The sequence below is a fragment of the Ptychodera flava genome, chromosome 5, assembly GCF_041260155.1.
Source record: "Ptychodera flava strain L36383 chromosome 5, AS_Pfla_20210202, whole genome shotgun sequence".
Classification (NCBI taxonomy): domain Eukaryota; kingdom Metazoa; phylum Hemichordata; class Enteropneusta; family Ptychoderidae; genus Ptychodera; species Ptychodera flava.
The window spans coordinates 21,794,213-21,813,602 of NC_091932.1; the positions used below are offsets into that span (position 1 = coordinate 21,794,213).

At 36.9% G+C, this 19,390-nt stretch overlaps 1 protein-coding gene across 1 annotated transcript; it reads right to left on the reverse strand.

Moving 5' to 3' along the window:
* Nucleotides 1-11,526: 11,526 nt before the first annotated feature.
* On the reverse strand, nt 11,527-19,038 carry LOC139133254 (hematopoietic prostaglandin D synthase-like). Its single transcript, XM_070699767.1, has 4 exons — nt 18,798-19,038; nt 16,613-16,705; nt 14,555-14,781; nt 11,527-11,876 (listed from the first exon to the last, which is right to left on the reverse strand). The coding sequence occupies exons 1-4, from the start codon at nt 18,934-18,936 to the stop codon at nt 11,712-11,714; spliced, it is 624 nt and encodes a 207-aa protein (XP_070555868.1). The 5' UTR covers nt 18,937-19,038; the 3' UTR covers nt 11,527-11,711.
* Nucleotides 19,039-19,390: the final 352 nt, after the last annotated feature.

Sequence of the window (19,390 nt, forward strand, 5' to 3'; positions counted from 1 at the left end):
TCAACTTTCACTTTGAGTAGTCGACCCCTTTGACCTTTTTGTCGCTAGCTTTCTCTTATACGAGATGGGTGTCCTTTGAGGGTCACAATAGATCCCTGAACCGAGTGCAATCGACACGTCATAGAACTGTCTGTGTATTCACAGCCTATGGGCTTTCAAGACGGCTATCCGCTGCGGCACACATTGCTCAGGGTCCTGTGAAACCCAGTGTTGACCTCAAAGTGTGAAGACAGCACCTGCACTTTGACCCGCTCGCAAACGCCATCTGCGATAAAGAGGAGATTGTGAACCAAACGTGCACTCTCTAAACCGTGTGGAAAACACGGCGCACGTCAAACCAACTTGAACTGATCCGTTAGCTCAGTTGGTAGAGCATCCGAACTGAATTCGGGGGACGTGGGTTCAAGTCCTACATGGGTCTTTTTTTCAAGCCCCCAAAAATTTGCTGTGCAGAGACACTCAAATATAGTTGTGTGTTTTTCTAATTAGTTTCTACATTTAATTTCCACGTATATATATCCAACATCCGTTACAGCAGAAAGTCATGGATCTGAAGTTTTAACATATTATGGGATGTCGCACTTCATTCGACAAGAGTCTGTTTTGCAATTCTATGTTGCAAATCTTTTAATTAATGCATTGAAACCATGATTAGCTTTCGTAAAACTCTGAACGGTAAAAGCTGTAACATGTAGTCGCCATTTTGACAACAAGCTGGACGACTTTGTTCACCCCAATTTTTGAACAAATTAACGATACTTAAAAGACGATTTTGCCACCTATGTGAATGATAAAAAGTTTCAGGCTGCAGACAAATCACATAAAATTACATAAGTCACAGTAAAATTTTAGGTTATAAGAATTTCAGACCAGAATGCCTAAAAGATGAACGGATGTATTGGTTCAGCTAGTTTGGCCATGAAAACGACTGCATTTGTGTTAGAAGTATTTATTACATAACTATCTCAAACTCTTGCTGTGTGGATAAATCGACTTTTTACCCGCAATGTACTTCGATATTGTGCAGCTGAACCCCCAGCACATGTCAAATTTAAGGTATCGAAAAATGTCACTGAGCTATACCCAATAGAAAGGCGCACACACATAATCAATTAATACGCTGATACGGACAGCGGATTAGCAAGTTGGCAATGTTTACGGAGCAATTACAGTGATGTATACACAGATTTGAGAGGAGACGTGGACTTCTAGTAATAAAGAAAGTAGTCAGACGTTTTGGAGTTGAACTCTTTACTTGAAATATCACAGTCAAAATTAATAAAATCAAATAAAGTAAACCGTTGCACAAAATACCCATCCTTCCCCATCCCTCCCCCACCCCAGGGGACTGACTTCTTTGCCCTGTGGGTTGCCCAATGACATGTTTGACGGTCGCATGTATACCCTTCGCTGTTACATTTCAGCATGTTTGAAATACAGCCCAATTGTTCAAGTTGTTGGTCGAACTGTTTTCATTAAGATAATGTTACATGTACATCGCACAATCCGAATTGGTAGTGTAGATTTATTGAATGGCTCATAGTATTTTGTAGTCAGTGTTTTCCATCAATCGAGTGCGGAAGTGAAATTACGCATGCCAATACAGCCATTACGCAATTTTAGTAGACTTATGCAAATGCCGTACGTGAGGAGAAATATATACATAAACACACACACGCTCTATTGTCCAACATGCAAATAGCAGAAAGTCAAGGATGATTACGGAGCTGCAGTGGCCCTGCGAGAGTGCCCAAATACCGTTCATCGTATAATAAAGGAAAGAATTTGAGGTAATGATCGCCTGATGGCGCAGTAGTAAATTTTACCCCGAAGATTTGTTTAACGATAACGATATCAAAAGATTAGCAATTGAAGGAATTCAAATGATAACAATGCAACATCAGACGTCATATACTGTATTTCCTTTGTAAAATACACAGTTTTGATTGTTCGAAATTGAGTTCCTCTTGATAGGATTAAAGTTTCCCTCCCATCCTATGTCATGCAATTAAAATGTTATCTTTCTCCATGGATGAGTACCTTGTAAAAAAAAAAATGGTATTCAACTTTCACCAGATATAGTTGAAATAATGTGTCTATTGTTTGCAGATGACGTAGTTCTTTTTGCTGATACTGTCATTGGTTTACAGCGCCTTCTGAACTGTTTGAACACCTATTGTATTAAATGGAAAATGTCAGTAAATTTAGATAAGACCAAAGTCATTGTATTTAAAGGTGGCGGACACCTTTCAAAGAATGAGAAATGGTACTTTAATGGAGAAAGGCTTTGTGTAGTGTCGTTTTATAAGTATCTCGGGGTTATTTTTTCTACCAGATTGAAATGGTCTGTTGCAACAAAAACTCTTGCCCAACAAGCCAAAAAAGTGTTAATGGGCATCACCAGAGCTGGTAAAAAGACTGGTCACTTTAGTTATGATGTATTTTTTAAAATTTTTGATGCTATGGTCTTGCCTATTATAACGTACGGTTCGGAAGTGTGGGGTTACACAACATATGAAAGTCTAGAACGTGTACAATACTTGGCCTGTAAAATATTTTTAGGTGTATCCTGCAACACTCCAAATGCTGCTGTTCTTGGAGAATGTGGGCGGTATCCTATTTATTTTTACACAGCTAAGAGATGTATAAAATATTGGGTAAAACTTTTAAAAATGCCAGGTAGTAGATACCCCAGAAAGTGTTATGATATACTTTATCAAATTGATAAATCAGGAATAAGAACAAACCTACATGGATACATCACATTAAAAATATTCTCTTTCAATGTAATCTCCAAGATGTGTGGGAACGACAAGAAATAGTTAATGAGAAATATTTTTTTAATTTATTTGTGGAAAATCTTAAATATTTTTTGTATTGTAATTGGTTTAGCCAAATTTGTACAATTGATAAACTTTCAACTTACAGAGAATTTAAGACATTACTTGTTCCAGAAAAATACCTTTCAGCTGTTAAAGTTCATACGCATATGAAAATGTTGGCACGATTAAGGTGCTCTTCTCATTATTTAAAAATAGAAACAGACAGAAAACTAAATATCGATAGAACAGACAGAATTTGTGTATTATGTGAAAGAAATGAGATTGAAGATGAGTATCATTTTGTTTTGATTTGTCCATTTTTTGATACTTTAAGAATTAAATATTTACCAGCTATTTATTTCACATCACCATCAGAAAGGAAATTTGTAGATTTGATGTCTTCGAGTAATACTGATTTATTACAGAGATTAGCAGCCTTTACATTTCATGCTATGATACGCAGAAAAGATATCGAAATGTAAAATATTTTTTTTTCCCGCAAGAATTGTTGTTTTTCTTCTTTTCCTGTCATTTAATAATGTGATCTGAGTTATGTTTGTATATTGGGCCGATGGCCTGGAAATACAGAATAAAGACCACCAATCCAGATACCTTGTATTTCACTTATAAGATGATGAACAAAGCTGAAGATTTTCACGATGCGTACGTTTTCAAGCCTCGTAAGACTTGAACGAGAAGAATGCGTACTGAACACATTTATATGATGATATGGTTTTTAAAATTTCTTTTTAATGACTGATTTTTTTCAGACAAACTCCTTTGTAATTTTGTTCATTCCCTAAACACATTCACAGTTATGTAATTGTGTTTTATTTACTACTTTGTTCGAATTACTTTATCTAAATTGTCAAAAAAACAAACAAAAAAACACAAAAAACCGATAATATGTCAAAGTTATTGTAAGCACTGCAAATAAATATATTCAAACAAGGATATTGGACTTCTAAGAGTAATGAAAGTGATCTTGAAAACAAGCATGCCAAGCGTTGACGGAGATGACGTACGACCTACTATAAAATATACAGTGGTTTGCGTGGAACCGTTGGCAGTTCGGGAAGTAGACCAGTATCTAAATTGAGAGGCTGTCAACTGTCAGGCGTAATTATCGTCCAGGCGGCAAGACCATTCGACAACAATCTCTGCGAAAGTTTGAAACATTTTCTGGAAGCAGGTATACTACAGTATCCCTATAACTGTCCAGAATGCATCATTTGCAAGTTAACGCTGTTTGTGCGGATCTGGTTGTGTTTTTTTTTTGACAACGTCCGAATTCCTTCCGGACTATGCTTCAACATTCGCGGAGTAGATTTCTATATGGTCGACTGATATAACCGCTAGACGACACTTAGACCTGACAGTGTTGGCAACTCCACGAGTATGTCCATTCAAAATTCCCATATTGGCAATTAGTCTAGTCGGAAGGTAGGGTTCCCATGCACCCTATGGATGTATTTTTTTAACCTACATTTTTGTAATCCTTAGGGTCTATATTTAATGAATTTTGATGTTCCCAAAATCAAATAGTGTCCCATGGGGTTCATTTGGCGCCATCTTTGCCGCCATCTTGGCCGCCATCTTGGATTTCAACAATGGGGTAGGGGTCACGTATTTACCGCTCGACGGAAACAGAAACAATAAAATACTATAAAAGTTACATTTTAAAAAAGCCAGGATCATGGCCTTTTCTTTGATATATAACTTAATAGAATAAATTATATTCGAACGTCGATTAGACTTTATATCGGCCATTGACCGTAAATCGTAAAATTTGCTAAATTTCACACCAAATAATTAAGTTCCCGTTCCTCCAAACAATTTTTCATCAGGTATTTATAATTTTTGGGGAAGAACTCAGTGCAATAACAAGAAAAACAACATTAAAAGTATGTGTCTTGAGATTTAGTGGGTGCATGAGCTTGTTTTCTTATTACGCGGTATGCCATATATTCGTGTGTAACATAAGGGATAGGGGTAATGTTTCCCTTTCTGTTTCGAACCATGAATGATGAAACCATAAAAATGTTACATTTTTTGAAAGTGCTGCATCAGACCTTTCTAAAAATATATAGATTTATGGGGAAAAATTGCATATTTAAAAGTTACAAAGCTTAAACCTTTCGGTTTGTGTCGATTTTAAGTGATTTTTAAAGAACGAAATTACAACATATGGGGTAGGGGTAATGTTTCCCTTTCTGCCTCGGACCATGAATTATGAAACCATATAAATCGTATACTGTTTGGAAGCTCTGAACAGGGCCTTTCCAACATGTATAGGTTCATTGGGAAAAGTCTATATTTTAATGTTACAAAGCTTATGCCTTTCAGTTTGTGTCAATTTTAAGTGATTTTTTAAGAACGAAATTACAACATATGGGGTAGGGGTAATGTTTCCCTTTCTGCCTCGAACCATGAATTATGAAATCATATAAATGTTATACTGTTTGAAAGCTCTGAACAGGGACTTTCCAAACATGTATAGTTTTATTGGGAAAAATTGCATATTTGAAAGTTACAAAGCTTAAGACTTCAGTTTGTGTCAATTTTAAGTGATTTTTTGAACAATATGCACAAAACAGTTAGTCCGTTGGCCAGGTATCGAAATCATCCCCTCTAAGGCATTTTACCCACTATGATTTTCTGTTAGCTAGTATTCTCAGCTGTCATAATATGCGTATTTTCCATTTAACTGATGGTGTGTGAGAGTGTAACGACTTGTTTGTGAAGGGCTGTCACGCCCTCAGTAGTAAAATAAGAATGGGTTAGGGGTAACATATTTACCGCTCGTCGGAAACAAAAACAAAAAGTACCATAAACAATACATTCTTAGAAAGCCAAGATAATCCCCTTACCATTGGTATACAACTAAGTGGGGATAAATCGATATTCAAACATCGATCAGATTTTATATAGGACATAAAACGTAAATTGTAAAATTTGCGTAATTTCAAACCCAATAATTAAGTTCATGTTCCTCCAAACAATTTTTACAAGGTATTTATATATCATTTGAAAGAACTTAATGCAATAGAGAAGTAAAAAACATTAAAACAGTGTATCTTCTTGAGACTTATGGGGTGCGTCGATTGTTTTCCTAATATGTGGTATGCTGTACATCCCTCTATAATATACATTTAAGGGATAGGGGTATGGGTAATGTTTCCTCTCCTACCAAACGCAGCGAATAAGGAAGCCACATAAATATCATATCTTTGAAACACTAACGCGTTGTTTTTCCAACAAGATATGGCTTGATGGGGTAAACTCAAAAATTATGCAGTGACAATGCCTAAACTCAAAAGTTTGTGTTACTTTACTGACATTTATTTGTTAAAAGGAACATAGAAAAATACTCTATAGACATTAAATAGCACTAAAAAGTTAAAATGGTGGTTAATAGAAGACGTTTTACTCATTTCAATAACTCAAATTAGGGAAAGAAAGTTAACAGATATAATATGTCAAAAATTATATATTCCAAACCCACAAACACTAAATTGGTTGTCATAGTCGTCATTCTAAGTTGATATGACAGCAGCAACAATCAATCCATTTTCTTTAATTGTATCGCGAGAGATATATAAGCAATAAAGCACTACTTTGAAAGGATACCACACGGTTTTCGACCGGTAAACAACATATACGCACGAACTTCAGTCGTGTGTATAAGGAGTGAAATGGTCAAAACCGAGCTCGAGTGGTGTACCCATATTATAGGGGTTGTTTATCGCTATATTATATCAGTATATTGAAACTTGTGATAAAAATAAAAACAATTTGAAAGAAACCCACTTTGGAGATAGGAATGGCCAACTTTAAAGTATATCATAACTATATGCACAGTCACGTGACCGTCTGGGCAAATCAGAGCTCATTATTAATAGTGTTACTTTTAATACCACACGGGAACACGAGAGAATCTTTATCGCTCAAAACCAATCACCATTAATCCACAATATAGCTTCTCCATACTAAGATAAGATGGATCGACAACACTTTACCTTCCTTACCAGAAAACAAGAGATCATAACCAATTTTTCGAAATTATTTTACAACGCAGAACACTAATACTCCCATTGAGGATTACATTTTCGACTGGGTACTAAAATTCAATAGCAAATAATTCTGGAACTAAAACCCGAAAAGCCAAATGTCACAGAACGCGTTCAAATTACGCAACTGAATAGTAAACAGAAGGCGAACAAACACTCTCTACACCAAGCAATAAGAAGGCGAGACAAACCTCAGAAAATGACTGAAAAGGCTTATATTCCCATTGACACCTCAATGTTTAAAATGCCTTGTGAGTGAATCTATCATTAGTTTCTTATCATGGATGACATTTAACAATGTTAGACCCTGACGTCTTTGAAGCAAAGACCCTACAAACGGACGTTTTAGGGTCAATGCTTGAAGATACCATTCCCACCAGTATGATCGAATCAGAGAGACTAGATTGATCTAACTTTCGAGCTAGATCAGCCACCGGCAGCTGAGAAAAAATAAGTCAACATAATCATCAGAGTCAAGCGAGCTAGACAACGGCTTCACACATACTCCACAGAGAGGACATTCTTACACAATTCACAACAAGCGTTCAAAAGCTTCGTTAAAGGCATTGTTCGCGATTCCAGGGACGGGCATGGCTGGTTGCGTGGCAAATGCAAATATTAGTCATGCTGAATCAAGGTGTAATCAAGTAATAGCTTATTTATAGATTGGGAAATCCTAATCCTGATAGTAATGATGGAATATAAACTTTGTGAAAAGCTGAGAAAATTTGCCACTTCTTTGATTGTATGTTTTACATTCCATGTTGTACAGTACTGCCTGTACTATACATGAACAGTCAATACATCCGGCAAGTATTCTGTGCTGTTCTTTTATAGTTAGGTCCCCGCAGTCACCGAGATAAGTCTTTCTATAGTGTCAACCATTCTCTTCGATTACTGTAATCTACTCCAATAAATTCCCATTTAACTCATTTGTATGATTACAGGGAAGCCTAAGCCTATCTCTTACAATCTAAGATTTGAGATATTTGATAACAAAATGTATGCAATTTTCATATTTTTCATAGGCCTAATTAACACACAGAAGAAAGTCATGCTCAATGTTTTGTCCAATTGAAAGTCAAATTTTCATCGAAACAAGTAGAGGTGGCCACTTTTAAGCCAAACGAGAATTAATATTAGCAAAGATGGATATTAATTAAGACTTTCCCATTTCCGATCCAAGTTACTCATACAACGGGCTATAAGCGAAAGCCAAGAGTATCGAATGTGTTGAAACCTAAGTGGCCCCTATTCAGTACCACGTAGCCTACAGGTACACCTTAAAGAATACTTACCAGGCCAAATACCGAGTGTTGAATTCCTTCAAAAGTGGCAACCCTGGGACACTGCGGCAAACAATTTATCACCCTAACTATTTACCTCTACACCCAATAAAGCACCGGGACTCAAGACTGTTGTACATCACAAACTTAAGAGAGCGATCGAAGACACTTGCTACACAGAACGCAGGATTGAAGGCTGCGCAGACGATTCTTCAAATAGGCAAAAAAGAGACTAAAACAACACAAACATTCACAGCAACGACGATAGGTCGGGTTGTCTTCCTATACTACGGTACAAAACCAAACCAAAGGGTCTTTCAAAGGCCACCGCACTTCCGTTAAAGCCCGGCTCGAAATGGACTAGGATCATGATTAGTGCCAAGTTTGGTTGGGCGTTTTCGGGCATGGCTCTGCATAATGAGTCTGTTGGTAACGGTTGCGATCGTTCGCATTATCTGCGAATCTGTTTGCTCTCAGATCACGCTCAGGCTCGGACTAATATAGATACGTACAGCCTTCGTTTCCAGGTTCGTTTCAGTCATGCCATGGCAAATACTCGAAATAAAAAAGAAAGGAAAACTACCAACTTAATCAAACAAGAGTTTGCTTGAATGAATTTACCGAAGTTTCAGGCCATTTCAACGTTCATTATGTGAATGATTCGGCTGACCGCCGTGTACATACGGAATATTGGCCCCGTCTAAAGTCGAATAATTATCAAAAAAGTAAAAAGCTTATATCTGGGCTTTCTAAGAATGTATTGTTTATGGTACTTTTTTGTTTTTGTTTCTGACTAGAGGTAAATATGTTACCCCTAACCCATTCCTATTTTACTACTGAGGGCGTGACAGCCCTTCACAAACAAGTCGTTACACTCTCACACACCATCAGTTAAATGGAAAATACGCAGATTATGACAGCTGAGAATACTAGCTAACAGAAAATCATAGTGGGTAAAATGCCTTAGAGGGGATGATTTCGATACCTGGCCAACGGACTAACTGTTTTGTGTTTATTGTTCAAAAAATCACTTAAAATTGACACAAACTGAAAGGTTTAAGCTATGTAACTTTAAAATATGCAATTTTTCCCCATAAATCTATATATTTTTAGAAAGGTCTGATGCTGAACTTTCAAAAAATGTAACATTTTTATGGTTTCATCATTCATGGTTCGAAACAGAACGGGAAACATTACCCCTATCCCTTATATTATAATGTTGTTTAGAAAATCATGTAAAATTGACACAAACTGAAAGGCATAAGCTTTGTAACATTAAAATATAGACTTTTCCCAATAAAACTATACATGTTTGGAAAGGCCCTGTTCAGAGCTTTAAAACAGTATACGATTTATATGGTTTCATAATTCATGGTTCGAGGCAGAAAGGAAACATTACCCCTACCCCATATGTTGTAATTTCGTTCATAAAAAATCACTTAAAATTGACACAAACTGAAAGCATAAGCTTTGTAACTTTAAAATATGGACTTTTCCCAATAAACCTATACATGTTTGGTAAGGCCTATTTCAGAGCTTTCAAACAGTATACGATTTATATGGTTTCATATAATTCATGGTTCGAGTCAAAAAGGGAAACATTACCCCTACCCCATATGTTGTAATTTCGTTCTTTAAAAATCACTTAAAATCGACACAAACCGAAAGGTTTAAGCTTTGTAACTTTAAAATATGCAATTTTTCCCCATAAATCTATATATTTTTAGAAAGGTCTGATGCTGAACTTTCAAAAATGTAACATTTTTATGGTTTCATCATTCATGGTTCGAAACAGAAAGGGAAACATTACCCCTATCCCTTATGTTACACACGAATATATGGCATACCGCGTAATAAGAAAACAAGCTCTTGCACCCACTAAATCCCAAGAAACATACTTTTAATGTTGTTTTTCTTGTTTATTGCACTGAGTTCTTCCCCAAAATATATAAATACCTGATGAAAAATTGTTTGGAGGAACGGGAACTTAATTATTGGGTGTGAAATGTAGCAAATTTTACGATTTACGGTCAATGGCCGATATAAAGTCTAATCGACGTTCGAATATTAATTTATCCCTATTAAGTTATATATCAATGAAAAGGCCATGATCTTGGCTTTTTAAAAATGTAACGTTTATAGTATTTTATTGTTTCTGTTTCCGTCGAGCGGTAAATACGTGACCCCTACCCCATTGTTGAAATCCAAGATGGCGGCCAAGATGGCGGCCAAGATGGCGCCAAATGAACCCCATGGGACACTATTTGATTTTGGGAACATCAAATTCATTAAATATAGACCCTAAGGATTACAAAAGTGTAGGTTAAAAAAATACATCCATGGGGTGCATTGGAACCCTACCTTCCGACCCGACTAATAGTTGAACGCAAACCACTGTAATCCCTGCCAAAAAATACCTGGCATTTTGATATTCAGTAGAGACCAGACAAACACTAACGCCAGTATTTCTCATGGAAAATGTAATGTTTCATTCTGATAGTGGGGCCTGCTTTCAGGGTTTCACATTTTTTTGAAGTTATTTAATTTTTATCCCTAAATAAATTAATGTCACCCATCTATGTACTGGAATAAAAGGCCGCTGCGACAATGTCCATCATACTTCAGTTTTACTTATTTTGGAGTATGCACAGAGCTATAAGATGTGATCTCTCACTTAGTACAAAGCTGGGATTTCGAACGAGAAGAATCTTGTTGGAACAAACATTATCTATGATATTGTCAGCTGAAGTAATAACCTTGGGTTTGTCCAAAGTCTGTGGGCATATAAATATTAAAATAGAGTTGAGGTGATCGCGAAATTGAAGCTGTGTATACTTTTGCATGTACTGTAGCGTGGATCGTGGGGTGAAAGATGGCCCACGGTCAGTAACTACTGCGTACGCCACAGTAAAGCTAAGCGACTACGGCAGTCTATAAAAAAGTCTAAAATTATTATTTTCCATTGTCCATATACAGATTATCAACTTCGCTACAGACAGACGCCCATTGGGAATGGCAGCCTCATGCACTTCTGGATAACATGAAAAACGCCCTCAAGCTGTAATATTTCACTCCAGAGTCATAGTTCTAGGTTATTTTATTCGTTATTATGTATTATATATGGCTCTGTGCGTATCTGTAGGAGAAGATGGAACTGTTGGGGAAAGCAGGGCAGAGGTTGCATTCTACTCATGGTGCAGATTTAAACTCTTACCTGCCAGGGTAAGACGGCAGAGAGGGAGAGCGACAATGGTTGACGCTGTGGATGTTTGCACTTGGGTGTGTGGTCATGGAGGTAGGAAAGGACTACCTCTATGGTGTGATAAATAGACGATTTCATTCTCACACTTGGTGCATAGCAAGTATTTATTTCATTATGTGAGTGTTTTCTTATTCATGTTATAAAGCGGACATAAAAAAAACTGTGGTCGAGTTCGCAATAGTGTCTCTAATAATGTTTCACATGATTATTATCTGCAAATCTATGCATTCCTTGCATGATTATTTTATCCAAATCTATGCATTCTTTATTCCTAAAATGGAGTCTCGGGTCTTTTCTTCATCCATTCCGCGATACGAGGTAGTTTTTCAACCCTTGTCTTCAAAGCTGCTAGTTTTGGACAATCCTTGAAGACATCAGACTTCCACTCGACCAGATTGTACGTTATTGCAGTGAAGGAAAGATCAGCCAAAGTAACCTAGATGTAAGCAAAGGCAAAAGTAAAAATTTAAACTGCATGGCACAATCATTGTAAGCGGAAAACTCGGCCGTTTGAGGGCGCGTTCCGTTCCTATTGGATGGAGTTGTCGAGATCTACCTACGCTCAGAGTTTCCCTGTTAGGAAAGAGAATGTAATAACTGCGTCTGCTCCCTGCCGGAGACAACTTGTCAACCGAAAAATATATGTTAAATCTATATTCTCAGTTTCTTATTCTCTATGCAGTGTGGCGTTCTTGTGCCCTGATTTTGAATGAACTGATGTTGCAACGTTCCTGCCTCATATTACATGATCTCATATGAAGGATGCTTGACTCAGATCGTCGAGGGCCAATTCGTTGTATCTATGGCTCTCAGAGATTAGAAGCTGTGAAGTGAACCAGTAGGGGCTTTGAGTGAGACTACATATGGACACGTATTATACAAACATGTATCGTGTCACGAAATCAACAAATAATGACTGTCTCGATGTCAAATCCCTGTCACCAGTTATCAATGAGTTTTCATTTTCTATATTCTTTCCGTGTGATTTTCATGTACGACGCGCGTTCACCTGAGCTGGGACCAGAAACGTTTATTCTTACGCATATTGAGGCAAAATAAAAATGTATAATAATTTATACATGTATTTACCCGTAGATATGCACTGGCTCGTGGCTTTATCACTAACGAATCGCAAATGATGACTACGCACACACGACGCCTAGTGATGCGATGGTCCGAATTGTGTGTACACATATACAAAACTGAGAGAGTTATAGAGATAACTTGCCAAAGGTGAGTATACAAATAGAAGATTTGGGGATTTGTAGAGAGCAGAAGCAAACTGCAATCACTTTAAAGGTATTTGCGTGAAATTATCTATTGCTCTCTATCAGTTTGTTTTTAAATACGTTACATAAGTATACATGGCGATCCTATCTTTCAAGGAGTGTTTGTTTGTTGGTTTGTTTACACATGTTCCATAAAGTGACTCGCTGTTTGCTTTCCAGCAAGTTCATTCGAGGCCGATGGCCGTGCAACTATTTTTTTAATCATGTTCATGATTTTATAATAAAACTACAATTCTAAATGGTGGACGTACATACCAATATCAATAGTAGTACGGACTGGCACTGAAAGAGCGAGTTGAACAGAATAAAACAATAAAATTGCCCAAACAAGGGATATGTGCGTGGGCTGGTGACCATTCGCCCGACATCATGAGGGTCCTTCCTCGACGGCACATAGTCCGTTGCTTTGGGCACTGATACTTTTATGACATGCTTCTCTTTCATAGTTTTCACTTCAATATTTTGTCTCAGTGCAAATGACGATCATGGCGTTATTTCCATAATAGACGATGAAATATAGTACGACTTTGGCCATCAAAGGACGCCTTGATTCATTCTCTCTCTCTCTCTCTCTCTCTCTCTCTCTCTCTCTCTCTCTCTCTCTCTCTCTCTCTATATATATATACACTCTCTGTGCCCAAGTTCAGAGGTTGCGATATAGCCATTATGGTGATAACCGGGAGGGCACATTGTATACATTTTTTTTGTGTGTTATATATATATATATAATATATATATATATATATATATATATATATTATATATAATATATATATATATTGTGTATATATATGTATATATATATATATATATATATATATATATATATATATATTATAATATAAATTTCTTTTAAAAAACCAACGATTTCCTGTGTAAAACACGTTATTTTATCATTTTTTAATCCCAAAGTTCCCAAGATTTTAATTTCTCTATCGTGTTATGTGTTTTGTCTTTTATTCCCTTTGATGTGTTTTGAGTTTTATTTATTTCAATATTTTATTTTATTTTGTTTTATTTTACACTTATCGTTGCTGGAAATCAGTACATTTGTGACTGAGGGAATTAACCGGTATACATATGAATAAATAAATAAATAAACATAAATAAAACGATGAAAATAGTTCAGTAAAATCATGACTTTGCGACCCGTTATGTCGTCAACAAGTTATTATTACATGCGCGTGACATTCGATACTGTATGATGAGGCGTTTTATTAACTACAATGTGACCTACTCTATGCAAAAAGATAGTGAACATTGTGCAAATACACATTTGTCTTGCATACAAAGAACAAAAGAACCACAGTGCTCTCTTTATGACTTCTTAGTAAACCGTTTTCTTAGCAAAATGACTTTTCAAAGAATGCCGACAATTTTAAATGAAGTGATGTCTGCTAATTTTGCTTGTCCATAAAGTCACAAATCAATCAATATAACATTATGTAGCAAATGCTTATATCGCTTGGAATTACTAGAATTTGAGGTATATCTGAGAAAATAAGATGATAATCCAAGGTAGAATATTCGGACTATAAAACGTTTACCATACACTTGTTTTGGAATTAGAGAAACAAATAAGCCAATATTTACCGACTCATGAAGTACAAATTGGCCACCAACTCGGCCCCTAGAAAAATTAAAATTTTCGATTTTCTCGAAAATAAGCCGCCGGAAATTTTGCATTCTCCAAGAGCTTCAAAATGAGCCCCAACAAGTGGTAGACCAAAAGAGAATTGTAAGAAAATTGTAAAAGTTTAGGAGTTGTAACATTTGTCGGTCGCTGAGGCGCATTCCAAGAAATTCTCAGAAAATCTGTCTTTACCTTATCGCCGACAAAATATCCGTCGCCACCTTGGTTCTGGACCAGGAGTTTTTCCAAACATTTCAGCAGATTTGGAAAGTATTCTCCGTAGTTTTTATCCATCATTTCCTTTTTCTTGGCTTCATCTTTCTCCAAAAACATGGCTTGTAGTTTCGAATAGATGTCATCCACCACGTCAGCCACCATGTCAATCCGTGCCTGGCTCAGCGCGTCGTCGGCATATAAACCTTTTTTTAAACGAAAAGGCGTTAAACAGAATTACAGGGACTCTGACATCAGCTGTAGCGTTTTATAATATCTATATCTTTTTTCATTTCTAGATACTGAGTACATGTCATACTCTGACCCCTTAAATATGTACCTCGAAAGTGAAAGACTTAAACTTTTGCTCAAACTGTCCTCAGTGAAACTTTCAACCATTCTCTTACCGAAGCAAGAATAAAAATCAGGGGTCACCGTGCAAACTTTGGCACTAGAGAGACAAATAACTTGCGATTTCTCGATATTTGAAATTCAAAATGGCCGCCATCCCTGTGTTAACTCTATGGGAAAAAATAAAATTTTCGATTTTCGAAAAACTAAGACGGTGAAAACTTTTCTTTCGCCAAGAGCTTCAAAATGAGCCCCCACAAGTGGTAGGTCAGAAGAAAATTGATAAAATTTGAATGCCCGAATATCTGTCCCCGAGATGCGTTCTACCTTAAATGCATTGCACCCAATATAAACCGTTTGGCATGTCGGAGTGCCTCAACCACGGACCGTGGACATGTAAACTCAACGCATGGCATACAGTGTGCCAGTGTTTCCGCCCAGTTGTCAACGAACACCCGCTCAAATATGTTGGCAGTGACTTTGCTTATTAAGTTTTTGCCGAGTCATAGCAGTCAAAGTTCAATTAAATAAATAAAGTTCTAGATCTTTTACCTCGAGTACAGCCCGCCGCAGTACAAATAATATCAAACGAGAGTTTAGATAAGTTTTTTGATTTTGAAATTGAATATTCACTCAATCACTGTGACTCAGCAAAGATTACGCGAGCAAAACCCGAAGTAGATCAGGGGTGATTAACGAGAACAATGAATGTTAAACACGCTGAATTCTAGGTATTTCAACGTGATTTTGAGAGCAGAACAAGAAACTACATATTACAAACATTACAAAATAATTTTAAACACCATATCTGGAGTGTTTCTGTTTTCAGTGTAGTTAATGAAGCAGAACAGATAGACTACATGTACGCTACCAGATCGTAATTACGAGCAATGGCGTGTTTATATCTGTCGGTGCGTATATCTTGTGACGCTGATGTAAAGATATAAGTGGTGATAAAATGGCCCATCCCAAATCTAGGATTCTGACAAATATCGGTAATTTCGGGGAAACAGTCGATGACTATTGGACCAAAATAGTTCGTTTGAAGACTGAACCCTAAATATAGAAACGTGTTGGGGAATGCAGGACGATAGAGATAGCAATGGCAACGATAGCAATTAAACGATCATGACGCTAGATAGCCGAATATAACCATAGACCCCTAGCGGCGGCTACGGAGTGATATTCAGTTTACAGTCAGGCAGCTCATAGCCTAGATATCCGTGGGCTGGATTGGAACCAAAATGGTTAGATTAATAGATTGCAGAATGAATGCATGTGACGTCACGACAATCAATCAACAGTGAAGTAGACAGGCACACACACGCACACACCTATAACAGTTTACACGGTGGAGTTGCGAGGTACGATCAGAAAATGTGCTTTGACATATTGAGATACGGCCACGCTTACATCGAGACAGACAAACAAACAGACAGACAGACATGCAGCACGCATGCCATGCATATACATGAATGCATGCATTTATGCATAGATAGATAGATAGATAGATAGATAGATAGATAGATAGATAGATAGATAGATAGATAGATAGATAGATAGATACATACATACATACATACATACATACATACATACATACATACATACATACATAAAGACAGGCTTACAGATAAACAGACAGGTTGACAATAGATAGACAGGCACGCAGATATTAATACTTACCATGCTTTCTTGCCAGGAATCTAGCAACGGTACAACTCTCACTTAACACTGCTCCATCGACTTCAAGTGTTGGCAGCCTATTGAAGGGATATCCTGCAATGGTGAATATTTATGACGTTAAAGGTATACTGTCACCTGTTTCAAATTTGTCGATCAAAAGGACGATGCCTCCATATTTCCGTTTCCTGAAATCATGCATTGTTTGTCAAAACATAGTTTCCTCCCACGTCTTCATTTTCAGAGCAAAGGCGTTGCATATTATTATCTGTAATATTACACTTCATATCAGCTGAACTTAAAACAGCGCTAGTTGCCTGTTTCATGGCATAATAAGTGATGTGGAACTACAACATTTGCATATGGCGCCAACAGCACAGTGGAGCAAGATACAATGTATAGTTAGCCGAATATTTTCTTACTGCGGTCGGCGTAACTGCACCCTTCTCAAAAGCTTTAGACAATGGGAGCATTAAACCTTACACCACATATGGTACTTGCAATTCTTCCTAAAAGCAAAGGATTTTCTATTATTAAGGCGTTCCCGATGATTTGGAGCGCAGGTATGCTTGACAGCCAGCCCTGCCCTTAGAAGTTCTACAAACATTTCACGAAGTAAGATAAAAACAAAACAAGACAGCAAAGTCCACTTCCGATTTATTTTTCAAGCGGCATTTTACTCCTCCAGTGAAAAACATAGCTGAAAGTTATGTTCGCCAAGCCTACCAGTCCGGTATTTCTATGCAAGTTTGCACCTCATTGACTTCTGAACATTATGGTTGAGCATACATCTACACGAGAAATACATAGGTGAAATGTGCAGGGTATCTCAAGTTTGTCTGGGAATTCAAGAATTAGATATTTGGCTTTTCCCCTAGGAACATGCATACCAAGTTTCAAAGCAATCGGAATAGTGATTTCAGAGATGATTTTTTTGACAAAAAAGGGAAATATTGTTGCAAAAATACAAATATAAACATATCACCACAATTTGAACACATCTGAGAGACGTCACCTCTAAGATCATGAATGCCGAGTTTCAAAGCAAACCGACAAGCACATTCACAGGAGATGATTTTTGACCAAAATTGGTAGAATTGTCTCCAAAATAAAAACAAAAAATTCACAATTTTAAAACACTCAACTAAGGTCGCCCCTAGGACCATGCATACCAAGTTTAAAAACAATCGGACAAGCGTTTTCAGAGCAAAAACTTTTGACTAAAATTGGGAAAAATTGCCCCAAAATGCAAAATAATTTCACCACATTAAATGAGCAAATCTAATTTAAGTCATCTTAAGGAATGTGGATACGAAAGGTTCAATCAAATCTAGCATTTTGCATATTTTTGAAACATGTTCGTTTGAACGAATTCACATCTCAACCCCTGGGTGCACCTGTACATCAAATATTGTAGATTCTGCGGTTTTTGAGGTTTTGATGTTGACTGACATACATGCATACAGACACCCCCAACTTACCATATAAGCTCTTTATAATATATATATATATATATATATATATATATATATAATACGGAGAGTATATATATATATATATACTCGATGTACTCTCTGTGCCAAAGCTCAGAGGTTGCCATAAAGCCATTATGGTGATAACCGGGAGGGCACATTGTATACATTTTGTGTGTGTAAATATATATATATTATATATATATATATATATATATATATATATATATATATATATATATATATATATATATATATATATATATATATATATATATATATATATATATTACAAGGAACCAGCCTGAAGATTGAAGGCTTGCCCTTAAATACCATTGTCGTACACGACAGGCAATCGTGAATCAACTTTAGTCAAGTCCAGAGAGGGCACTATGCCACTAGAATTCACGCATTCTGTCACTTACCCTGTACAAGCAAAATTATCGACCCTTTATAAATAATTAAACAGGTCTGTACACATTTGCTGCACGACCTATATTTAGCTTCAATAAAACGATTTGAAGTCGGAAACAGCATGGGAGTCGTGCCTATTCATTTTTTGTAGTATTCCGTGAATCAAGTGACTACTTCAATGCTGAAAAAAAGTAACGGTCTCTGCTGCACATAACGGGAAAAATATCCCGGAAAAATACCATTCATATGGTAGTTGACTAGCGCGTGGTATTACATAATTCTCAATGCACTGAGAGACTTACTGCCTGACTGTTTTTCGCTGGGCCAGTCACTTTGGTTGATTCTCCGATCCTCATACTCAATACCAGCAAAAGCTAGCACGAACCTCGAGACTTCTGCACGTGCTCTGATGTTGAAGTATGACAAAGTATACTTGGCCATGCCGACTGTTGCCGATAACCTTTCCTGTGGAGATGATTCGATGCAGGGTCTGCAAGCACGACGCCGAGTTCGAATGACCTGTTTATCGAATGACAGGTTGTTGGAGGTGGGGCATGTGATAATACCTGGAATGGAATGGAACCATTCCATTTTGGAATGGTTCCAAATTGGAATGGAATGGTTCCAAATTGGAGTGGAATGGTTCCAAATTGGAATGATTCCAAATTGGAAATTCCAAATTGGAAATTCCAAATTGGAATTTCCAGTACAGATGTCACAATTGAAAAAGGGGGCTTCTCCAAAATTTGTAGAATTTTGAAAAGTAGATGTTGTTGTTGCAAAGTTATTGCTCCATAGGCATATACATTTAATTCAAGCTGACAAGCTTCCTTAGGAGCACAGGGTTCATTCGTACTGTTTATGTAAGTACCATTTGATTTTGGGATGGGCGATT